Raw genomic sequence first — 24,181 nt, 5'->3', positions numbered from 1 at the left:
GCCGGTTTTGCTAGCTGCACCAGAGATTTGGTGCATTTTCCTGGCTATTCCTGATGTAACTGCCTGAGCAGTCATTCTGTCTGTCTGGTGTTAAAATAATTCACGTCATTGTCTTTCTAATCTATGAAAACAAATTTCTACAAACAAATGTCAGCATTAACAATTGATGCCTTCAAATCTGTTAAATCGCTGACACTTCATTTCGGCAAAAAATGGATTTCCAATTAAATATAAAGCGAGTTTAGAGAAGGCTGATATTTGATCTTTGTTCCATGCTGTCGTGGAGCTCAATATCCATGCCTTCACTTACCTTTGCACATCTTGCGGTCGGCTCTCAGCGTGTAACCTCCAGGGCAAGTGCACTCATATGAACCATAGGTGTTGATGCAGCGAAATGCACACAATAGGGGATTGAGGGAACACTCGTTAATATCTAAAAATACAAACAAAACATTGTACATCACACCTCCTGATCGTCGATCTGAAGTCTCTTATGCCAGCTCTTGGGCTGGTTTACATATCCAAGGTGCCCACCTAATGCAGAGGATGAAATTTTCTGGGATTTGTTGTCTGAAAATTAGTCGTCACCATGGCCAGTTTCAAACTGAATCTCATCAGTATCTGCTGCCAAACTAACTTTTACCATCCCCCCCTCCAAAGCAACTCCATCAATTTCACCGCAGAAACGCTGTGCAATTGAGTCTGTAAAATATTTGGCTTACCTTCGCAAGTCATCATCGGACCAGGTTCAAATCCATCATCACACGCACACTCAAACCCTCCAATGACATTGCTGCAAGTTCCGTTGCCACATGGGTTACCAATGGTGCATTCATCAGTATCTAGACACAAAGGCCACACTCAGTCTTTCATAATGACATATCTCAGAGTTCGACTTGAAAGACCCTCTACATTCTGTTTACGTGCAACTCCTGACCCGAAGGTTCATTCAACAATGCAGTCACTACTGCCAGAGGGACCAGTCAAGATTTACCTAGAGCTCAGAGTTGCTCCAATGTGGCTTAATATCCTTCTGAAGGAACAGGTGGCAAGTAAACAGAGAGAACGGCAGATTGAGGAAGAAGCCAGAAAAGTAAGGATTGGCAAGAGACCAGAGAAATAGGAACTAGGGAAAGACCAACAGAACGAAAGAAATATTAGGAGAAAAACAGAGCACAAAGAAGAGAAGTAGGAAGCTATGAATAGTGTTGCAAATTCAACATTTATAAAACTTTTACAGTCCAGGACTGACTACGTAAGTTGGGGTATATGAAGGAATGAACAGGTCATGTGAAATGTTTTTGGTTCTACCTGACAACAATCCTGAGTAGGCGAAAGTGAGGACTGCAGATGCTGGAGATTAGAGTCAAGACCAGAGTGGGGCTAGAAAAGTACATCAGTCAGACAGCATCAGAAGAGCAGGAAAATCAACGTTCCGGGCAGGAGCCCATCATCAGGCCTTCATTCCTGATGAAGGTCTCCTGCCTGAAACATCAATTTTCCTGCCCCGCGGATGCTGCCTGACCTGCTGTGCTTTTCCAGCACCACTCTAGCCTTGACAACAACCTTGAGTGTCTGTGTTGTTACAGATACCTGCGGACAATAGCAAGGACATTTGTGATGACTATGAGTGGACTCAAGGTCTAACAGGAGGTGTTAGGATTGTCAGCCATTCGGAGCTGAACATAGATTTGAACTGGTTCGTAGAGAATGAAGTGTCTATTTGGAAGACAGAGTTAAGGATGGAAGGGAATTTTTAATCATTGTACCAGATAAATGAATGAAATTTCTTTTGTAGATTAGAGCTGAAGTTGTGTACAAAAGTAATGTTTTAGTCATTGTTGTTTTAGCTTGTTTGTTACAGCAAAGACATAAAACTTGAGAGTGATTCTTCCAGACATTTACTGGAAATTCAATGATCCTTTAAGAAAATATTAGTCTCTACCCGGAACTCATCAAAAGGGATAAAATAAGAACTCAAGAGTAAAGAAATAGGCATACACCAATAGAGTGGGGAAGTAGGGAACTACCAGAGGGAATCGGGGGTTATCAGGGATGGCTGGCAATGTGGAATTCAGAGCACGTACAGATTAGCCATGATCGTATTGAATAGCAGAGCAGGCAAAAGTGTCTACAAATAATCTACATCTGCTCCTATTTCATATGCTTATAGGTATTTAAGCCTCAATTTCCCAGTGAGGACCCTTCTACTGTCTCCCACTTTCCATACAGAACTGGAACAGGTTTTCCGGTCTATAGACTCTATGGTGCTACTTGATGGAGGTAACCAGGGTCTAGAAGCTGGGAAGCCAGAGAGATCCTGTGTTGATCTTTTCCTGAAGGCCCACCCTATTAAGTGTCTGAGAGACATTTAACTGGACATGACCAGAACTTTGCTGGGATCAAAAAGCCCAAGAGTGGAAATCCATTTTGCTGAAGGCTGCTGCACAGCAGTGGCATTGGGGGTGGGGTTTGGGGGGGCCAGACGCATTTGGGAAGCAGGGGGACTGGGAGGAGCAGGGGGACTGATGGGTAGCGACATTGGAGGGGATAGTGGGACCAGGAGAAGCAGTGGCGGGGGGGGGTAGTGGCATTGGGGGGTACATTGGGATTGGGAGGAGCAGTGGCACTGGGGGATAGTGGCATTGGGGGTGACATTGAGACTGGGAGGAATAGTGGCACTGAGGGGTACACACTGAGGCTGAATGAACTGGACCCCAGGTCCTAGGTGAGTGGTGTCACGTGGATGTTACAGGGTGGCAATCATAGAGAGGAGAGGTTCAGCAGTGGCTCTCCTCAGGCTTCCCTTCCTCTGCCAGGTGCTAAAGTGGGATGAGGGCCTAAAGGGGTAGGTAATTGCCCAGCTCAATGCCTCAGGTCACAGGAAGGAGCCTTACTACTGCAGACGTAATCAGGGTAGAGGCAGGATGCTGGAGGGATAGACATCCACAACTCTCCTGCCCAATGAAATGCCCCGTGCCAGCAATCCCATGAGAAGGGATAGTGTGTAATGGATGGCTTTGTGTCCAGAAGAGTCTACACTAGTCCCCATTGCACATTGATATTTCACATTCCCAATCAGCATTTCATGAATTTTACCCTCAACATCAGATAGCTGGTGTAGCAGACAGGCTAGATATATTATTGACAGCTCTTATACCCAGTCACAGTATTGGGGTGAGCCCTACGCCTGAGAACTCCTCATCTTATTAATGATCCCAACTACCTGCTGGTTGCAGAGCGGCAGAACTCCTGATTACCTGGGCCATGTCGAGATGTTTAGTTTTATCTTATTTCTCTATTTCTTCCTGATGCATGCTAATATTTTCCTCTTCACGTGTTTAACTACCATTTTAATGCTGTGATTATCTCAGATCCGTGTTAGTGGATTCCATATTTAAGAGACCTTCTTGTGAAAACATTCCCAAAACCTTTTGTGCTTCATCTCTAATCCTCAATTCGTGCTGTATTACACAGATTTTCTTCACATGAGACCCATCTCTTCAAGAAACTCACCAACACAGTTGACTCCAGTAAAATCTAGGCTATATCCAAATGGACATTCACATCGGAAAGAACCATCAGTGTTTATACAGTGCCCATTAACACAGATTCCAGGGTTCTCGACACACTCATTCACATCTTTAAGAGGAAAACAAAACAAAAAAATCAGGAGCTCCATATTTAATCAGTCAACATAATGCAACATTTATCTTGGTATAGCTTTTGGAATACAGTAAAGAACAGCAGAAGCTAGAATATTCTGACTTGTCTCACTACACAGATAGGGATTGGAAAACTTGAATGATTTCGGTGATGTTTAACCATATCAGAAATGGGGAGCATAGACAAGCTTTGCTTGAAATATCTAGGAATATCTAAAGTACATTGGTGTCCTTATGGCAGTGTAATGTATTGAGCAGAAGATAACTTGTCTTTTTAGAGTGATCTTCCAAACTTCACATTATATTGTTTCCTGTGATTCTGGAAACAAAAGCCTTGTGACAACTTTGGTTTGGAAAAGTACTTACTCAGAGACAAGAGGACTTTTCCTTGCTGAGTTTACAATGCAAGCACACAGATCATCTCACTGCACCCTAACCCCTGCCTTGGATGATTTGTATCCTCTATCGGGTACTTTACAAAGGGATCTGCAGGTTGGGTTTAGATGAGATTAGATTTCCTACAGTGTGGAAACAGGCCCTTTGGCCCAACAAGTCCACACCGACCCTCTGAAGGGCAACCCACCCAGACCCATCTTCCTCTAACTAATGTACCTAACACTATGGGCAATTTAGCATGGCCAATCCACCTAACCTGCACATCTTTATGACTGTGGGAGGAAACCAGAGCACCCGGAGGAAACCAATGTAGACACGGGGAGAATGTGCAAACTCCACACAGATGGTTGCCCGAGGTTAGAATCGAACCTGGGACCCTGGAGCTGTGAGGCAGCAGTGCTAACCACTGAGCAAGTTCTTTAGCTATTCACAACTGTTTGATAGTCTCTCCTCTTTCAAGGCAATAGTTTCTGATAGGCTCTGCTGCTTAAATATCAATAAAAATGGCTTGCATCCAGTTTGGAGTTTACAAAAATCTAAGTGAAAATGATTTAGAAAGTCATTAACAAATGGAAATCACAAGACAAATAAATGGAATTGAAGGTTCAGGATTGTCTGTTGATTTCAATGTGGTGTGAAGGAGACTGTTTTTGTGATGTATAAGTGAAAGTAGGATTTATACTTATTCTGTTCTTTCATATCTTAGATTTTTGATTTTCTTTACTATTATTTAATGATGTTTATTCTATTTACAAAGCTGGATTTGGTGAACACATAGTTACTGAAAGACGGGTACCTTCACGGGTATCACCGATGCCAGGAATCGCACCGTGACCGTAAGGACACAGCTCCTGGAAAGCAACTGGAGAAGAAAAATAAACTCAGTAAAAGCAGAAACAATAAATGTCTGTCTCTATATTAGCAGAAATAATGTATGATTCTACAGAATGGCACACTGAAAATAAATACAGGTGAATTACAGCAACTGAACCTGTTAGACCCACAAACAATGGAGGAATTTGCAGAGTATATTTTTTAAAAATTAAAAGTCTGTATTAACTTCCTTTTCTGTATTTTTAAATTTAACACTGATATTTGTACATTCGTGAAAAAATGTTCTTTCCGTCAATCCAATAAACACCTTTATATTATTCGGAAATCTTTGTGTTTCTCAGTCACTGATTATTTACAGGATGGGAACATAGGAAAAGGAGTCACCACTCGGTCCTTCAGACCTGTTCTACCATTCGATGACATATTAGCTTATGTGATCTAACTCCATATACTTGCCTTTGTCTCTTATCTCTTTATATCTTTGGTTAACAAATATGAGCAATCACAAATTGATCAGGCATCTACTATAATTTGTGGAAGAGCATTCCAAACTTGTGTCACCTTTTGTAAATAAAAGTGTTTCCTAATTTCACTCCTAAATGCCCTGGCTGTAATCCCTGGAGTATGTCTTCTGGTCCTAGATTCCCCAGTCAGTAGAAGCAGTTTCCTTTGTCTACCATTACTGTTCTTCTGAAAACTAATGACACATGAACTGCCTAAATCCAGGGAAACATTGTTAGTTTGAATGTGCAATTTCACCGTGTAATATGGGCTTTGGAGATCAGGTTTCCTTCTGTTAAAGCTAAGTTGCCCTCACTCCAATATTTCTTTCTTAATGTGTATTGCTCAGAGCTGATAACAATACTCCAGATGTGGCTTGAACTGGGGTTTTGTATAACTGAGTATAAAATCTGTCCCCTTGTATTCCAGTTCTCTGGTTATAAACATCTGAATTTCAATACATTTTGTGATCATTTTTTCTGTACTCGTTTATGACATATTAATGATCTATGGACCTGAACCCCAACTCTCTTCAGACCTCTGCTGTTTCTAGATTCTTACTAGTTCGAAAAGACCCAGTTTTATTCTGTTTAGGTCCAAAATTAATGCCCTCATATTTGTCTAAATTTAAGGTGCATTTGCCACAGTTTTGTGCAGTTATTTAATCAATTAATATCTCTTGGCTACATTATGCTTTCACCTGCACTGTTTATGATATTGCCAATCAATGAGCCATCAGCAGATTTGGTCTGTGGCTTTCTACCTCATTATCGAACTTGTAAGCGAACATTTAATGTCCCAACAACCCTTTGCACGACACCAGAAGTGAAATTCTGTCAATCAGAGGACCTGCCCATTAACCTTGCTCTCTGACTCCTGTTGTTCAGCCTGTTTGCTAACCAAGTTAGTGATTTGCTGTTATTTCCATTTGATCTAACCAGCTCTTATAAGGGCCTTTTCAAAATGCCTCTTGTGAGTCCACACAATTAACATCCTACATACACCCTTTCAAAACATCCAGTTAAATTTGTCAGGCGAGTTCTACCCGTTACAAATCCATGCTGATTTTCTCTGTACTCCTGAAAACTTTGAAGGTTTCTTAATTATAAACTTTAACAATTTTGTGACAACCAGGTGATAAAGCTACCTAACTTGTAATTTCCTGGCAAGGATTTCCCTTGTTCATCTGTTTCAAATAACAGGGTGATATGCAATTTCAAAAGCAAAGATTCCCAAATACAGAAAAGTTTGGAAGATTATCATTAGGGCAATTGAAATGATTTCACCTACTAATCCTTTAAAATCTATAAAACGGCTTCATCTTTCTCTCTCTTTTTCTCTGTCCTTCGGTCAGGTTAATCAGTCGTCCCAATAACATTGCTTTATCAAGGATGTGAATGGCACATTACACCAGGCCTCCCTGAATTTCCATTCATTATGGAATTTCCTTGGAGTTACACAATCACGTGGAAACTATGATTTGGAGATGCCGGTGTTGGACTGGGGTGTACAAAGTTAAAAATCACACAACACCAGGTTATAGTCCAACAGGTTTAGTTGGAAGCACACTAGCTTTCGGAGCGATGCTCCTTCATCAGGTGATAGTCAGGTGACTATCACCTGATGAAGGAGCGTCGCTCCGAAAGCTAGTGCTTCCAATTAAACCTGTTGGACTATAACCTGGTGTTGTGTGATTTTTAACGAGGAAACTAGGTTTCCATAGCATGTCCGTGAAGCTATGGTTGTGAGGTGTGAGTGGCTGTTAGGAAATTCCAGGCTTATATTTCAGATGATAAGATCCAATATTGTCCTGTTAACATGTAAGAGGCGCATGCCTGCATTTCTCAAACCCTTAGCAACACTGCTATTATAATTTAACTGACAGCAAAATGGAAATCTACCTTCTTCTTCCTGAGGGCAAAGTTCACATGGGTCGCCCCAGCCCTCCCCTGGCATCTTGCTACAGCAGCAGCGGGCTTTGGTTGTATTGAAGGCCTTGGGTACCGAACACTTGCCGTTATCAAACCTGGTGAAGCAGAAGCTCTGCCTGGTATCTGAAAGGTTAGAATTTAATAAGTAATAAATCTACAATGAAATATTCAACAGTTCACAGGTTGCACTGACACCAGCTGAAGGTGGATTGACCTTTGCTCAACAATCACAAATTTTCATTTCAAATGAATTGGTGTTATTGATATGAACCGTACCTTTCCTTCATCTATATTTGAGTGACGTAACAAGCAGTTTGCGACCATGATCTGCTAATGTTTCTGTGTCTAAGTTGTTAGAAACTTAGGGGAGGGAGTTCTATTCTCAAAACAGTGGATCAGGATCAGTGGCAAAACACAATGTGAAGAGTGCTGCATTTCTGGGATTTACACGGAAGGGACGGCCATCCAGGAGTTCACTATTTAAATAGTTGAATGAGGCTCTCAGTCTCTGATTAACCTGTTTCACAGTGTTCCAGGTTTCCCAGCCCCTTCCCCTTAACCCTCACATGGGTTTTATTTCCCCATCGTGGTCAACCCAGCGAGACTGCACATCCCTGGTACTCCTGCAGTTTCTGATTCCACACTCTCTTCATGCAGACCTTCAATCAGATGCACACCATCTTCAAGGCAGTCCCAGAAGTAATGTAATATTTTCTGGCTCGATAAGTCAATTGTTCTGGTGCATTTAGCGCACACACACACACACACACACACACACACATTAGATCTCAGGCTCACTTACCAAAGCATCTCCTTCCATTTTCCGACAGAACAAATCCTAGGGCACAGTTACACTGGAAGCTTCCAGGTGTATTAGTACAGAAGCCAAACAGACAGATGTTAGGATCCTCCTCACACTCATTAATGTCTGTAAACAAATAAGACAGCAAATCAGGAGCAGCATCCTCCAATCTGTTACAGAAATGGTACATTTGTAATGTCATAGGATTGTTAATCCAGACCCTCAGGACAAACCTGGGTTCAAATCCTGTCAGCGCAGAGGGCGAAACTGGAATTCAATGGCTAAATCTGTAATACAAAGCTGGCCGAATGGTGACCATTTAGCCATTGCTGATGGCCATAAAAAACCATCTGGTTCACTAATGCCCAGTAGGAAAGAGAATCTGCCATTCATACCTGGCTTATATGTGACTCCAAACACATACTTTAATTACCCTCTGGGCAATTAGGGATTGGCAGTAAATGCTGGCTTGGCCAGTGACACCCACACACCATGAGTGAAGAATTACTTTCAGCCAATTTCTATATTGCAATGGAAGACTAAACAACTAACCCACTGAGTTTGCATGTGCAGGCTTAATAATGTTGGGCACAAATGGCTTTTTGTTTATCTGGATGCTTTTCATCTAATCAGTTTGTATGGACAATTAGAACCCCTCCTAGGAGGCACTTCCTGCCCACTGACCTGTGATGATTCAGATTTACGGAAATAATGGGCAGCGACAGCATTGTTTCTGTTGCACTTTGCCCACCATGGAGCGGTGCACACATTTACTTGTATTCAAAAGGAATACCTATTTGGAATGTATGAAGAACACTCAAAACAGGTACACCCACATCACAGGGAGAGGCAGTGGGTGTGAACTCTATATCACAGGGAGGGGCAGTGGGTGTGAACTCCATACCACAGGGAGAGGCAGTGAGTGTGAACACTATATCACAGGGAGAGGCAGTGGGTGTGAACTCCATACCACAGGGAGAGGCAGTGGGTGTGAACACTATATCACAGGGAGAGGCAGTGGGTGTGAACTCCATACCACAGGGAGAGGCAGTGGGTGTGAACACTATATCACAGGGAGAGGCAGTGGATGTGAACTCCATACCACAGGGAGAGGCAGTGGGTGTGAACTCCATACCACAGGGAGAGGCAGTGGGTGTGAACTCTATATCACAGGGAGAGGCAGTGGGTGTGAACTCTATTATCACAGGGAGAGGCAGTGGGTGTGAACTCTATATCACAGGGAGAGGCAGTGGGTGTGAACTCCATACCACAGGGAGAGGCAGTGGGTGTGAACTCCATACCACAGGGAGAGGCAGTGGGTGTGAACTCTATATCACAGGGAGAGGCAGTGGGTGTGAACTCCATACCACAGGGAGAGGCAGTGGGTGTGAACTCCATACCACAGGGAGAGGCAGTGGGTGTGAACTCTATATCACAGGGAGAGGCAGTGGGTGTGAACTCTATATCACAGGGAGAGGCAGTGGGTGTGAACTCCATGTCACAGGGAGAGGCAGTGGGTGTGAACTCCATACCACAGGGAGAGGCAGTGGGTGTGAACTCTATATCACAGGGAGAGGCAGTGGGTGTGAACTCCATACCACAGGGAGAGGCAGTGGGTGTGAACTCTATATCACAGGGAGAGGCAGTGGGTGTGAACTCCATGTCACAGGGAGAGGCAGTGGGTGTGAACTCTATATCACAGGGAGAGGCAGTGGGTGTGAACTCTATATCACAGGGAGAGGCAGTGGGTGTGAACTCCATGTCACAGGGAGAGGCAGTGGGTGTGAACTCTATATCACAGGGAGAGGCAGTGGGTGTGAACTCTATATCACAGGGAGAGGCAGTGGGTGTGAACTCTATATCACAGGGAGAGGCAGTGGGTGTGAACTCCATACCACAGGGAGAGGCAGTGAGTGTGAACACTATATCACAGGGAGAGACAGTGAGTGTGAACTCTATATCACAGGGAGAGGCAGTGGGTGTGAACTCTATATCACAGGGAGAGGCAGTGGGTGTGAACTCCATGTCACAGGGAGAGGCAGTGGGTGTGAACTCTATATCACAGGGAGAGACAGTGAGTGTGAACTCTATATCACAGGGAGAGGCAGTGGGTGTGAACTCTATATCACAGGGAGTGGCAATGAGTGTGAACTCTATATCACGGGGAGAGCCAATGAGTGTGAACTCCATATCACAAGGAGTGGCAGTGAGTGTGAACTCCATGTCACAGGGAGAGGCAGTGGGTGTGAATTGAACTGAATTAGCTTTAGTGCTACATGTACTCAAATGAGTACAGAGAAGAATTTATAAGTTACCACTTACAGCACCCTCAATGGTACAAAGGGATCTAGGTACAATCCTTAGCCACAGAATAATGAAGGAAAGAAAGTTATATTACAGCGATACACAGAAAATCAAGAAGCAAAGTTAAAAAGACAATCACCACAGTCATCCCAGAAAGGGAGTGAATTGGTGGGGGGGGGGTCCCATGTCAAGGAAGAAAATTGAAAGTCAGTTCCCAGTGAAGAACAAGGGGTAGTACATGTAGATGAGGAGGGGGAAACTGAGAGGGAAACATCTTCTTAGAAGACATTATTTTAATCTCAAATTACAAAGATGGCTGGCAAATGAATCTAAATGAACAACAATAATTCAGAAAGTCACCTCAGATTCCACCGCACTGTGGGATGAAAATGTTAGCTCTGGGATTCGATTCAGTACCAAGAACAATGCTCTGAGATCTGCTGGCTGTGTTCTCAGCCTCTGGACCCTCCTTATAGAAAACTGATCTGTCACTTTAAATTCTATGATACATGATAGTAACTCAGCATTATTCTATTCATTATATTTACCGATGCAGTGGTCGTTCTGTACTTCGTAACCAGGAGGACAAATACACCGGAAAGAACCATCTAAATTCTGGCAGGTCCCAGGGGCACAGGTGCCAGGGAAGCTGATGCATTCATTGATATCTAACAGAAGAGGGAAAGAACAAAGATAAATTAGACTTCAGTCACAGGCAGGCAACAGTGCAGCCTCTCTGTTCATTTCAACGATCCATGAGAAATCTACTGATCAACCACACGACATATAAACAGTTTCAAAATAATTAAAATGCTTAATACATTTCCTGTTTATGATGATATTAGCTTTTTAATATAGGTATTTTTATTCAAAGAAAAAAGATTTTTAAAACTTTTTTTACAAAATTACAAAGTAATACAAACAAACATAAACATTAATATACAATTAAATACATACATTAAAAAAAGAAATAATTATAGCCAAAACACAACAAAAGAAAAAAAAGGAAAAGAAAACTCAGCTAACTACTAATCTATCCTACAATAAAGCATAAAATAAGATATCTTACATTACTAGTAAGAAATAATGTAATAATTAAATATGTAGGAGGAGAAAGTGAGGTCTGCTGATGCTGGAAATCAGAGCTGAAAATGTGTTGCTGGAAAAGCGCAGCAGGTCAGGCAGCATCCAAGGAACAGGAAATTCGACGTTTCGGACATAAGCCCTTCCTGATGAAGGGTTTATGCCCGAAACGTCGAATTTCCAGTTCTTTGGATGCTGCCTGACCTGCTGCGCTTTTCCAGCAACACATTTTCAGCTAATTAAATATGTACTCAAAATGGATTAGCGTCAAAGCACAATAAAATCCGTAGTTACACGGGAGTCCTCCCCTGGGAGGGGAGGGGGGCCCCCGGACCAGCCAGAACCACTATCCCAGCTCAACAAGAGCCCTTGACAATATGGCCGAAATATCTGTGTCTGTACAGTTCAAAAAGGGCTGCCATATTTTATAGAATTCAGTTTTTTGGTGCACCATATCTGTGAGGAAGTCAAGGGGGATATATTCCATGATTAACCTGTGCCAATTCAAAAATCCTGGAGGGCCCTCAGCCACCCAATTGACTAAGATATTTTTCCTTGCACAAAAGGAGAGAATGGAGAATAATTTCCTCCCGTGCATATCCAAGGAGAGCAGATTTGAAAAGCCCAAGAGAAGAGACACTGGATTCAATCCAATCTCTGTTCCCAAGATTTCTATAAGAGCATTCGCTACTGTGTCCCAGTATTTGCGGATCTTGTGACATGTCCATAAACAGTGCGTGAAAGTGCCCATTTCTATTTTACATTTAGGATACACTGGGGATGTTCCTACCCTAAATTTTGTCAGTCGTTCCGGTGCTACATGAGCCCTATGGAGTATCTTTAATTGAATAGCTTGAGCCTTATTACAAATAGAGATCTTTCTGGCATTTTCCCAGTTGTCCTCCCACATTTCTGAAGGGATTTCTAACCCCAATTCCTGGTTCCATATTTTAAACAGTCATTCCATGTCTTTCGATACCTCGTTGTGTAATGAGTGATAAAGAGTACTGACCGAGGGTGGACCTATTGGTCATCGAACTCTTCTCTCCCTATCCGATTTGTAGGGACTGTCTAATAATGTTTCTTCTTCTGTATATAATCTTGTTTTTGGAAATACTGAAAAAGGTCTCCCTTAGGCAGTCCAAACTTCTGGTGCAGCTGCCCAAAAGACATCAGAACCTCCCCATCGAACAGGTCCCCTACGCAAGAGACATCTCTGGACCTCCAGGTTTTAAATATAGCATCTGTCTGCCCTAGCTGAAAACCCCATGCTCCCACTATAGGAGTATAAGGAGAGGTTTTTTGTAAGTTACCCTCATCTTGCCGCATTATCCTCCAGGCTTTAATTGTACTTAATACAATAGGGTTTTTACAATAGTCCATAATAGCGCTCATCTTATCTACAAATAAAAGATTGATGAGGAGACACTTTGCTTGGGAGGTCTCAATGTCTAACCAAATTGATTGTGGGTCACAAGAGACCCAATAGGCTACATAGCCTAATAGAGAGCTCAACTGATACCTCCTAAAGTCTGGAAATCCAGTCCTCCCCTTGCCCGTGGAAGCTGCAGCTTCTCTAATTTGATAAGGGGCCGTTTATGATTCCAAATAAAGGAACCAAGCCATCCGTGTAGTATACGTAACATCAGTCTCGGCAACATCAAAGGGAGCATTCTCATAGGATATAAGAGACGAGGCAGAATATTCATTTTAACTAGAGCTCCTCTGCCTAACCAGGATATTGGGAGGTCTCCCCAGGGTTGTAGGTCCTGCCTTATTTTCTCAAGTAGGCGTATAAAATTGGCTTTACACAACTGACCAAATGCTGGGGTGATAAAAATACCTAAGTTTAGAAAACTCTCCAGTGACCACCGAAAGGGAAGACAAGATCTGTCCGATAAATTGGATATACAGGCAAGACCACCCAATGGCATGGCCTCCGATTTCATAAAATTGATTTTGTACTAAATAGATTAATTACTTGAATTAAGTGGGGTACGGATATCAGAGGATTACTTCAAAACAGGAGGACATCATCTGCATATAGAGAGAGATCATATGTTTACCCAAACCAACCCTTGGAGCCACTATGTTAGAGCCGGTTGGTATAGCTTCCACTAGATGTTCAATTATTAGTGTGAATAATAACGGTCAGAGAGGACATCCCTGACGACACCCTCTACCCACACTGAAGCTATCCGAACCTAAATCATTGGTAATCACAGCTGCTTTGGGGTCATTGTATAATATTGAGACCCATTTAGAAAATACCTCTCCAACACCAAACCTTTCCAGTGTGTAAAAAATGATATGACGATTCAACCTGATCAAATGCCTTCTCTGCATCCAAGGAGACAACTATCCCCGGTATTCTTTCCTGTTGACAGGCTTGAATCATATTTAAGACCCTTCTAATGTTGTTAGATGATCTATGACCCTTGATAAACCCCGTCTGGTCCTCTTTTATGGTATATGGTAAGACCCTCTCCAATCTTAATGCTAACGTTTTAAAAAGGATTTTAAAATCTACATTTAGCAAGGGTATTGGTCTATACAATGAGCAATCTTCTGGGACTTTTCCTTTTTGAAGAATGATAGAAATATTTGCTTCTTTCAATGAAGGCGGGAGACAGCCCTGACTGTGTGAGTAATTATACATGTCTATAAGTGGACCAGCCAGTTCCCCTATGAATTCTTTATAAAGTTCAACCTGGAATCCGTCTGGTCCAGGTGTTTTGCCCCTCTGTAGCTCTCTAATTGCATCAAGTACTTCCTGGGTTATCAGGGGAGCATTCAGGATCGGCACCTGCTCCGATGTTAAATCCGGAAAAGCCACGTTTTTAAAGAAAGACTCCATCTTCTTAGTTCTATCCTCACAGTCCTGTGATTTATAAGTTCAGAACAGAATTTTCTAAAGGCTGTATTGATCCTTTTACGATCACAAGTCAGAGTACCAGCATTTCCCTAATGGACGTGATAGCTTGAGAAGCCTTTTTTTTTCCCGAAGAGATATGCTAGGTATCTGCCAGGCTTGTCACCATATTCATATAGTCTTTGCTTTGCAAATAATATTTCCCTCTTTGCTGTTTGGATAAGTGTGGTATTCAAGGCTGCCTTAAGGGCTGTGATCCTTTGTAGTTTAGTAATAGAGGCCTATCAACAAACGCTGTCTCAGCTGCCTTCACGTGAGCCTCAAGCAGATTCTGTTGTTCTCCCTTTTGTCTTTTCTGGGTTGTGGAATATGAGATGATCAAACCTTGCGCATAAGCCGTAATGGTCTTCCACATCGTCGACAGGTTACTGGCTGTACATAAATTAATTTCCAAAAAAGTTTTAAGTCCTTGAGAGAAATATTTTATAAATTTGCTATCCTTCATTAAAAAGGGATCCATATGCCAATGTCAGGGGCCTGTCCCATCATCCCTAATCTTAACTTCCATATATACTAGGCCATGATCAGAAATTAAAAATGTGCTGCTGGAAAATCGCAGCAGGTCAGGCAGCATCCAAGGAGCAGGAGAATCGACATTTTTGGGCATAAGCCCTTCTTCAGGAATGAGGAGGATGTGCCAAGCAGGCTAAGATAAAAGGTAGAGAGGAGGGACTTGGGGGAGGGGTGTTGGGAATACAATAGGTGGAAGGAGGTGAGGGTGAGGGTAATAGGCCGGAGAGGGGGTGGGGGCGGAGAGGTCGGGAAGAAGATTGTAGGTCAAGAAGGCGGTACTGAGTCTGAGGGTTGGGACTGAGACAAGGTGGGGGGGGGGGAAATGAGAAAGCTGGAGAAATCTGCATTCATCCCTTGTGGTTGGAGGGTTCCTAGGCGGAAGATGAGGCGCTCTTCCTCCAGGCTTCGTGTTGCCATGGTCTGGCGATGGAGGAGGCCAAGGACCTGCATGTCCTTGGCAGAGTGGGAGGGGGAGTTAAAGTGTTCAGCCACAGGGCGGTTGGGTTGGTTGGTGCGGGTGTCCCAGAGGTGTTCTCTGAAACGTTCCACAAGCAGGCGGCCTATCTCTCCAATGTATAGGATGCCACATCGGGTGCAGCGGATGCAGTAAATGATGCGTGTGGAGGTGCAGGTGAACTTGTGGCGATATGGAAGGATCCCTTGGGGCTTGGAGGGAAGTGAGGGGGGAGATGTGGGCGCAAGTTTTGCAATTCTTGCGGTTGCAGGGGAAGGTGCGGGGAGTGGAGGTTGGGTTGGTGGGGGGTGTGGACCTGACAAGGGAGTCACGGAGGGAGTGGTCTTTCCGGAATGCTGATTGGGGTGGGGAGGGAAATATATCCCTGGTGGTGGGATCTGTTTGGAGGTGGCGGAAATGACGAAGGCTGATACGATGTATGTGGAGGTTGGTGGGGTGGTAGGTGAGGACCAGTGGGGTTCTGTCCTGGTGGCGATTGGAGGGGCGGGGTTCAAGGGCGGAGGAGCGGGAAGTGGAGGAGATGCAGTGGACAGCATCGTCAACCACGTCTAAGGGGAAATTGTGGTCTTTGAAAAGGAGGCCATCTGGGTCTGGCCACACCTCCCCCCTCACTTCCCTCCAAGGCCCCAAGGGATCCTTCCATATCCATCAGAAATTCACCTGCACCTCCACACATCATTTACTGCATTCGCTGCATCCGATGTGGCCTCCTGTACATTGGGGAGACAGGCCGCCTACTTGCAGAACGTTTCAGAGAACACCTCTGGGACACCTGGACCAACCAACCTAACTACCCCGTGGCTCAACACTTCAACTCTCCCTCCCACTCCGCCAAGGACATGCAGGTCATTCGCCTCCTTCATCGCCAGACCATGGCAACACGACGCCTGGAGGAAGAGCGCCTCATCTTCTGCCTAGGAACCCTCCAACCACAAGGGATGAATGCAGATTTCTCCAGCTTTCTCATTTCCCCTCCTGTCATTTTTTCTCAGTCCCAACCCTCGGATTCAGTACCGCCTTCTTGACCTGCAATTTTCTTCCCGACCTCTCCACCCTATCACCCTCACCTTAACCTCCTTCCACCTATCGCATTCCCAACACCCATCCCCAAGTCCCTCCTCCCTACCTTTTATCTTAACCTGCTTGGCACATCTTCCTCATTCCTGAAGAAGGGCTTATGCCCAAAACATCGATTCCCCTGTTCCTTTGATGCTGCCTGACTGGCTGTGCTTTTCCAGCAACACATTTTTCAGCTCTGATCTCCAGCATCTGCAATCCTCACTTTCTCCTACATTATCAGAAATTGCTATGTTACCTATTTTGCAGAACAATGTGGAATTCAAAAGGGTCGAGGGAGCAAAAAACATATCAATTCTAGTGTGACATTTGTGTGAGTTAGAGTAGAAAGAAAAGTCTCTGCCCTGGGGGTGAAGACACCTCCACACATCTAATATTCAGGTCTGCCAATTGTCTGGATCCAAGAGATATACTTATAGTACTCTTGGGTGTCCTATCTGTCTCTGAGTCCTTAATACAATTAAAATCTCCTCCTTTAATTGTATGGGGGAGCCCAAAAGCCATCAACTTGGAGAACGCTTCTGTTACAAATTTGAAGGGGTGTGCCAGGGGGCAATAAAGATTCTAAATCTCATACTCCTCTCCATTTATTATGGCTTTGATCAGTATACACTGTTCAGAGTCATTTTTCATCTGGCTTAAGATTTTAAAAGGAAGATTCTTCTAAATGAGGATGACTACTCACCTACTTTTTGAGCTAAAAGATTAAAAAAAGGCCTGGTCATATCCACACTGTTGTAATTTTAAGTGCTCTTTGTCAAGTAGATGTGTCTCCTGTAAAAGAGCTATATCAACCCTTTCTTTTTTGAGGTTTGATAGTATCTTCTTCCTTTTGATTGGTGAATTACTCCCCTTGACATTCCAGGTGCACCACCTAAGTGAATAGCTAGCCATGATCGTCCAGGCAGGCCCGAGACCCCCCATGAGGAAGAACCCCACCAAAAATGCCCTGAGTAAAGACCATGGAAAATTCACAACAGCAAAAATTCTTTCAGACACTTACACGAATACACTTAAAAACTATTCTGAAGTAAAACAAAATACAAAACACATTTGAAAGGAGAGTTTCACTCTTGCTCCCAGGGGGCATAACTACCTATCAGTAACCCCACCATAACCTCTTCTAACTCGTGCCCCGCCCTCGACCCAAGCATTATAAAATGGAGTAGACAAATTCAAGTGTTCGATAAATCCAAAGTTAAAAGTGAGTGACCTACCCCCGCTCCCCCCCTCCACACCAACACCTAGGTGCGTTTAGCAAACATAATATATATAAAACTACAAAGTTACCATCCTGGCAATTATTAGAAAACTAAGTCAGATGACAGAAGAAGAGAACCTCACCCTTTAAAAAAGGACAAAGCAAACCCCCCCCCCCCCCCCCCACATAAAGTAACTAAGCTGCACGGCCTGTAAGAAGAGAAATCATATAGTGAATAACAAATAAGCCCCCCCTCCCTGCCCCCCCCAGAAAAGGTAATAAACAAAAAAGGGATGGAGAAGGTAAGAAGGGGTAAACCAGGAGGGGGAAGCAAAGCAAAATCGCTCTCCATATGATGGAACCTTATGATCTATTTAAGAGAGTCCAAAAATTCTTTTGCCTTTTCTGGAGATCCAAAGTTATATACAGATCCTTTGTGGCTGAAGCGCAGCGTTGCTGGGTAATGCAAGGAATATTGGATATTTAGGTCTCTTAGGTGCTTCTTCACCCCATCAAATTCCCTTCTCTTGCGGACCATGGCTGGAGACAAATCCTGGAATAACATAATTCTGGAACCCTTGTGCATCATGGCCTGGGGATCCTTCCTCAGGACTCTAGAGGCTTCCAGGAGCATCTGCTTCTCTTTATAGCATTGGTGCCGGAACAGAACCGGGCGGGGGCGCTGGTCTGGCCTGGGCCTGCGTACTGCAACCCAGTGGGCCCACTCCACCCGTACCTGGCCTAATCCATACTCCAACTTTAAAATTTCAGGGAGCCTTTGCTCCAAAAAAAACTGTGGGCTGGCCTTTCTCTTACCGTTCGGGAAGGCCCAGCAACCGAATATTTTTTCGACGACCCCGACTATCGAGGTCATCGATGTGTTCTTCTAAGGTTTGGACTCACTGCTCAAGGGCCCGGACCCGGCCTACGGCCGACCCTGCAGCAGCTTCCGAGGTCGCGGCCTTTTGCTCCGCCCCTCCAACGCGTTTTTCGAGAGTTTCAATTTCTCTGCAGCATGATCGAGAAGGACTCCCACTTGGTCCTGGATTCTTCGATGAAGGTGTCGATCCTCTCCTGTTGATCCCGAAGATCAGGCTCGTCTCTGCGGGTTACGTCTCCTGAGGTGGCTGCGGACATTTCCGCTGTTGCTGGAGGGGGTGGGGGAGGGGTCCCTGGTTGTTGCGAACTTCAGGAATTTTTGCTCTTAGTCATTTTAAGAACAGCACCAAACTGTTCACGTTTGATGCAAAACGACTAAGTGTGCTGGGCATAAACTATTTTAAATGAATTAAAGGTTGTGGTGAAGGCGGGTGCCCCACTTTGCCCGAGCCTTAGGCAGACTACAGACTTAGACTTGCTGGGTTGCCGCCATCTTGAATCTCCATGATATTAGCTTTAACAGAATGGTAACGTGAACACATTAGTTTTGCAATAATCTCCTTTGTTCACCATTTCGGAAAAATAAAAGCTCGCTAAATTTATGTTCATATCCTCTGACATTAAGTTTGCTGTATCAGATCCTACAGCATTATAATCTTCTCTCATCTGCTCATTTATCAAATGCTATTATCTGTGACTTTTAATGCAATTGTTGGATGTCACTGGTTTGGCCAGTATTTATTATCCATCCTTAATTATCCTGGAGATAGTGGTGGTGAGCTGCAGTTCATGTAGTAGAGAGACACTGACAGAACTGATGGCAACGGAATACCAGGATTTTGATCAGAAAGGTGACATATTTCCAGGTCAGGATGGATGCAAGGTTTGGAGGGGAATTTTGATGGAGTTTCAATGCATGAAATTATAGGTAAAAACACCGGCACATAAGAAAACCACAAGTGCAACAAAAGAAAAACTCTTGACAATCCATCACATACCAACTGTACAACACACTTTAGTCCCCATACGATCCAAATGTCCATCCTGGTAGTTCTCTCCAATCTCTGCATTTAATCAAGGCCTCAAATACATTGAACATTTTAAGAAAATTACATTAAAGATTGCATGCCCGTCGAATAGATTTCTTGTCGAGAAAAGTTTATACACACAGCTTGCTGATCTAGCCAAGAACCAAGCATTAGTGTATGTACTTTCCAGACAGAGACAGTTGGATTGAAATGGTTATGATTCATCACCAAACAACAGCAGTCCCTGAAATCGAGACCTCAGGCCAAAAACAGGACCACCTACATTCAGCTGCTATGCTGTAGCTCAGTGTGATCCTGTGACTGCAAAGGGTGAGCAGTTAGAGTGACATACAGTTCAGCTGCCAGCTGGCTTACAGACAATATTTGCTCTTGATAAACATTGAGCTGTGCTAGAAACCACAAAAGGGTGTATTTGGCTCTCATGTGTTTTTTTAATTCACTCGTGGGACATGGACGTCACTAGCTGGACAGCTTTTATTGGTGAGATGGTGAGTTGTCTTCGTGAACAACTGCAGTCCACCTGCTGTGGGTTGACCCACAATACCATAAGGGAGGGAATTCCAGAATTTTAACAGTGAAGGCAAGATTGTATGTTTTCAAGTCAGGACGGTGAGAGGCTTGCAGGGGAGTTTGCAGGGCGTGGTGTTCCCATCTATCTGTGCCCTTGTCCTCCGAAAGAAAATGGTCATGGGTTTGGAAGGTACTAGCTTAGGATCTTTGCTGAATTGCTGCAGTGCACCTTGTAGATAGTACACACTGCTGCTACTGAGCATTGGTGGTGTAGGGAGTGGATGCTTGTGGATGTGATGCCAATTAAGTGGGCTGCTTTGTCCTGGATGGTGTCAAGTTTCTTGAGTGCTGTTGGGCTGCACTCATCCAGTATTCCATCACACTCTGTCTTTTGCTTTGTTGATGGTGGACAGACTTTGGGGAATCAGGAGGAGAGTTAATCATCTCTCACCTGCTCCTGTTGCCATTGTATTTATGCAGTGGGTCCAGCTAAGTTTCTGGTCAATGGTAACCCCCAGGATGTTGATAGTGGGGGATACAGTGGCCATTGGATGTCAAGGGGTGGTGGTTAGATTGTCTCTTATTGGAGATGGTCGTTGCCTGATATTTGTGTGATGCGAATGTCAGCCCAAGCCTGGATATTGTCTAGATTTTGTTGCATTTGAACATGGACTGCTTCAGTATCTGAGAAGTTGCAAATGGCACTAACATTGTGCAACCAGCAGTAAACATCCTTACTTCTGACTTTATGATGGAGGGAAGGTCGTTGATGAAGCAGCTGAAGATGGTTGGGCCAAGGACACGACCCTGAAGAACTCCTGCAGAGACGTCCTGGAGCTGAGATGACAGACCACCAATAACCATGTGCATCTTGCTGTGTACCAGGTATGACTCCAATCAGTGGAGAGGTTGCCCCTGGTTCCAATTTATTCCCATTTAGCTAGGGCTTCTTGATACTGCACTCAATCGAATGTGGCCTTGATGTCTAGGGCTGTCCCTCTCACCTCACCTCTGGAAATCAGCTCTTTTGTCCATGTTTGAACCAAGGCCGTAATAAGGTCAGGAGCTGAGTGACCCTGGCGGAACCCAAACTGAGCGTCACTGAGGAGGTTATTGCTGGTAGATGCTGCTTGATAGCAGTGTTGATGATACCTTCTATCACTTTACTGATGCTGGAGAGTAGACTGATGGGGCAATAATTCACTGGGTTGGATTTTCCTGCTTTTAATGAACAGGGCATACCTGGACAATTCTCTACATAGTCGGGTAGATGCCAGTGTTGTAACTGTACTGGAACGGCTTGGCTAGGAGAGTGGCAAATTCTGTAGTAACATTGTCAGGGCCCATAGGCTTTGCAGCATCCAGCCTCCAAGCACACCTTGAACTGACGAAGAGTGAATTGAATTGGCTGAAGACTGGTATCTGTAATGGTGGGGACAACAGGTGGAGCTGAGATGGATCTTCCATTTGGCAATTCTGGAGGAAGATTGTTGTGAATGCTTTAGCCTTACCTTTTGCACTGATGTGCTGGGTTCTTCAATTATTGAGGATGGGGATATTTTTAGGTACATCTGTTGTCGCTCCTTGCATGTCCTCCTGTGATCTCTATTAAAGCATGATTGATCCCCTGGCTTGATGGTAATGGTTGAGTGGGGGATATGCTGGGCCATGAGCTTACAGATTGTGCTGGAGTACAATTCTGCTGTTGATGACCCATAGCACCTCATGGATGCCCAGCCTTGGCTGGCAAGATCTATTTCAGGTCTGTCCCATTTAGCACGTGATAGTGCCACACAACCAGAAGGTTATTCTCAATGTGAAGGTGGGACTTAATTTCCACAGTGATTGTGTGGTGGCCACTCTTACGATACCATCACGGACGCATGCTTCTGTAGATTGGTAAGGATGAGGTCAAGCATGTTTTTCCTACTTGTTGGCTCCCTCACCACCTACTGCAGACCCCGTCTAGCAGCTACGTCGTTTAGGGCCCGGCCAGCTCGATCAGTAATTGATAAAATGTGGAGCTGGACAGGCACATCAGGTCAGGCAGCATTGGAGGTGCAGGAATATCGACGTTTTGGGTCAGGACCCTTCATCCGGACTCGAAATGAGGCCCTGACCCGAAATGTCGACTTTGCTGCTCCTTCAGTGCTGCCTGACCTGCTGTGCCTTTCCATCTCCACATTTTATCGACTCTTATTTCCAGCATCTGCAGTCCTTACTATCTCCAGCTGGATCAGTAGTGGCGCTGCCAAGCCGCTCTAGGTGGTGGACATTGAACTCCCCCACCCAGAGTATATTTTATGCCCTTGCCACACTCAGTGCTTTCTCCATGTCCTGCTCAACGTGGAGGAGTCCCGATTCACTGACCAACGGAGGACTGCATGTGGTAATCAAAAGGAGGTTTTCTTCATAGAATCCCTACTGTGTGGAAACTGGCCCTTTGGCCCAACATGTCCACACCGACCCTCTGAAGAATATCCCACCCAAAGCCATTCCCCTACATTTATCCCTCACCTATATATCCCTGAACACCATGGGCAATTTAGGATGGCCAATTCATGTAACCTACACATCTTTGGATTGTGGGAGGAAATCCAGGCAGACACGGGGAGAACGTGCAAAGTTCACACAGACAGTCGCCTGAGGCCAGAATCGAACCCGGGTCCCTGGAGCTGTGAGGCAGCAGTGCTAACCACTGAGCCACCGTGCCATTTCTTGCACATGTTTAACTTGAAGCCATGAGACATCATGTGATCCAGAGTCAATGTTGAGGACTCCCAGGACAACTCCCTCCTTTCTGTCTATCACTGTGCCACCATCTCTGCTAGGTCGCACTGGCTGGTGGGACAGGACATATCTAGGGATGGTGATGGTGGTGTCTGGGACATTGTAAGGTATGATTCCGTGTGTATGACATGGCAGCCTGTTGCTTGAGTAATCTGTGAGACAGCTCTCCCAATTTTGGCACGAGCCCCCAGATGTAAGTAAGAAGGACTTTGCAGGGTTAACCAGTTGGTTTCTGCTATTTTCTATTCCTGTGCCTAGGTGGTCTATCCAGTTTCATTTCTTTGTTGAGTTATAGGGTTCACTGCATTGATAAAGATATGCAAGTTAGGTGGATTGGCAATACTAAATTGCCCATAGTGTCCAGCAATGTGTAGGCTAGGTGGATTAGCGTTGGGAAATGCAGGGTTACAGGGATAAGCTAGGGAGGTGAGTCTGGCTGGGATGCTCTTCGGAGGGTCGGTATGGGACTTGTTGGGTCAAATAGACTGTTTCCACATTGTATGGATACTAAGATAATAGAGCTGAAAATATGTTGCTGGAAAAGCGCAGCAGGTCAGGCAGCATCCAAGGAACAGGAAATTTGACGTTTATGCCCGAAACGTCGAATTTCCTGTTCCTTGGATGCTGCCTGACCTGCTGCGCTTTTCCAGCAACACATTTTCAGCTCTGATCGCCAGCATCTGCAGACCTCACTTTTTCCACGAAGATAATAGAGACAATGAAAGCTATCAGAGGAAGATCTGACTGAGATATTTAGTCACTATGATGTAGGGAAATGGCAGACATGAAACTCAGCTGACGAAGTTCTATTCCGACCAAGCACTGTTTACTCACCAACACAATTCTTCCCATCGGGTGGCAGCTCATAGCCATCCTGACACAGGCACTGGAAGGAGCCGATACTGTTTATACACTGCCCGTTTCTACAGACCTGACCAATCTGAGTCGAGCACTCATCGATATCTAAAAAGAGGAGAAAAGAAAATGATATTCTCCTTTAAAATGGGAATTTTTAAAACTGGTTATGACACTGAGCAACGTGAAGAAACAGGAATTTAAAAAAAATTCTGAGGGGACTAAAATATAAAAACAATATCATTACCAAGATGGAAGAAACATTTTGGGATCATATTAGACAAAGGTAACATGTCGACAATTGACTGCCTTTTAAAATCTAATTGTTGCCCTAATCCTGCCCAATCCCATCACATTCCCTACTCTTTCCAACCATGCTCCTGC

The 24,181-nt window shown here is 44.3% G+C and overlaps 1 protein-coding gene across 1 annotated transcript in view; it reads right to left on the bottom strand.

The window, feature by feature from the left end:
- Window positions 1-24,181, bottom strand: part of fbn2b (fibrillin 2b) — a 374,963-nt gene that overhangs the window by 28,952 nt on the left and 321,830 nt on the right. The window contains exons 47-54 of the mRNA XM_060846046.1: window positions 23,777-23,905; window positions 10,982-11,101; window positions 8,130-8,255; window positions 7,298-7,450; window positions 4,858-4,923; window positions 3,517-3,642; window positions 723-842; window positions 311-433 (exon numbers count right to left, since the gene is read on the bottom strand). Coding sequence (XP_060702029.1) covers window positions 311-433; window positions 723-842; window positions 3,517-3,642; window positions 4,858-4,923; window positions 7,298-7,450; window positions 8,130-8,255; window positions 10,982-11,101; window positions 23,777-23,905 — 963 coding nt within the window. The remainder of the gene's footprint in view (window positions 1-310; window positions 434-722; window positions 843-3,516; window positions 3,643-4,857; window positions 4,924-7,297; window positions 7,451-8,129; window positions 8,256-10,981; window positions 11,102-23,776; window positions 23,906-24,181) is intronic.

Source organism: Hemiscyllium ocellatum, chromosome 28 (assembly GCF_020745735.1).
Source record: "Hemiscyllium ocellatum isolate sHemOce1 chromosome 28, sHemOce1.pat.X.cur, whole genome shotgun sequence".
Taxonomy (NCBI): Eukaryota; Metazoa; Chordata; class Chondrichthyes; order Orectolobiformes; family Hemiscylliidae; genus Hemiscyllium; species Hemiscyllium ocellatum.
This window is presented reverse-complemented; position numbering and strand designations above follow the sequence as displayed.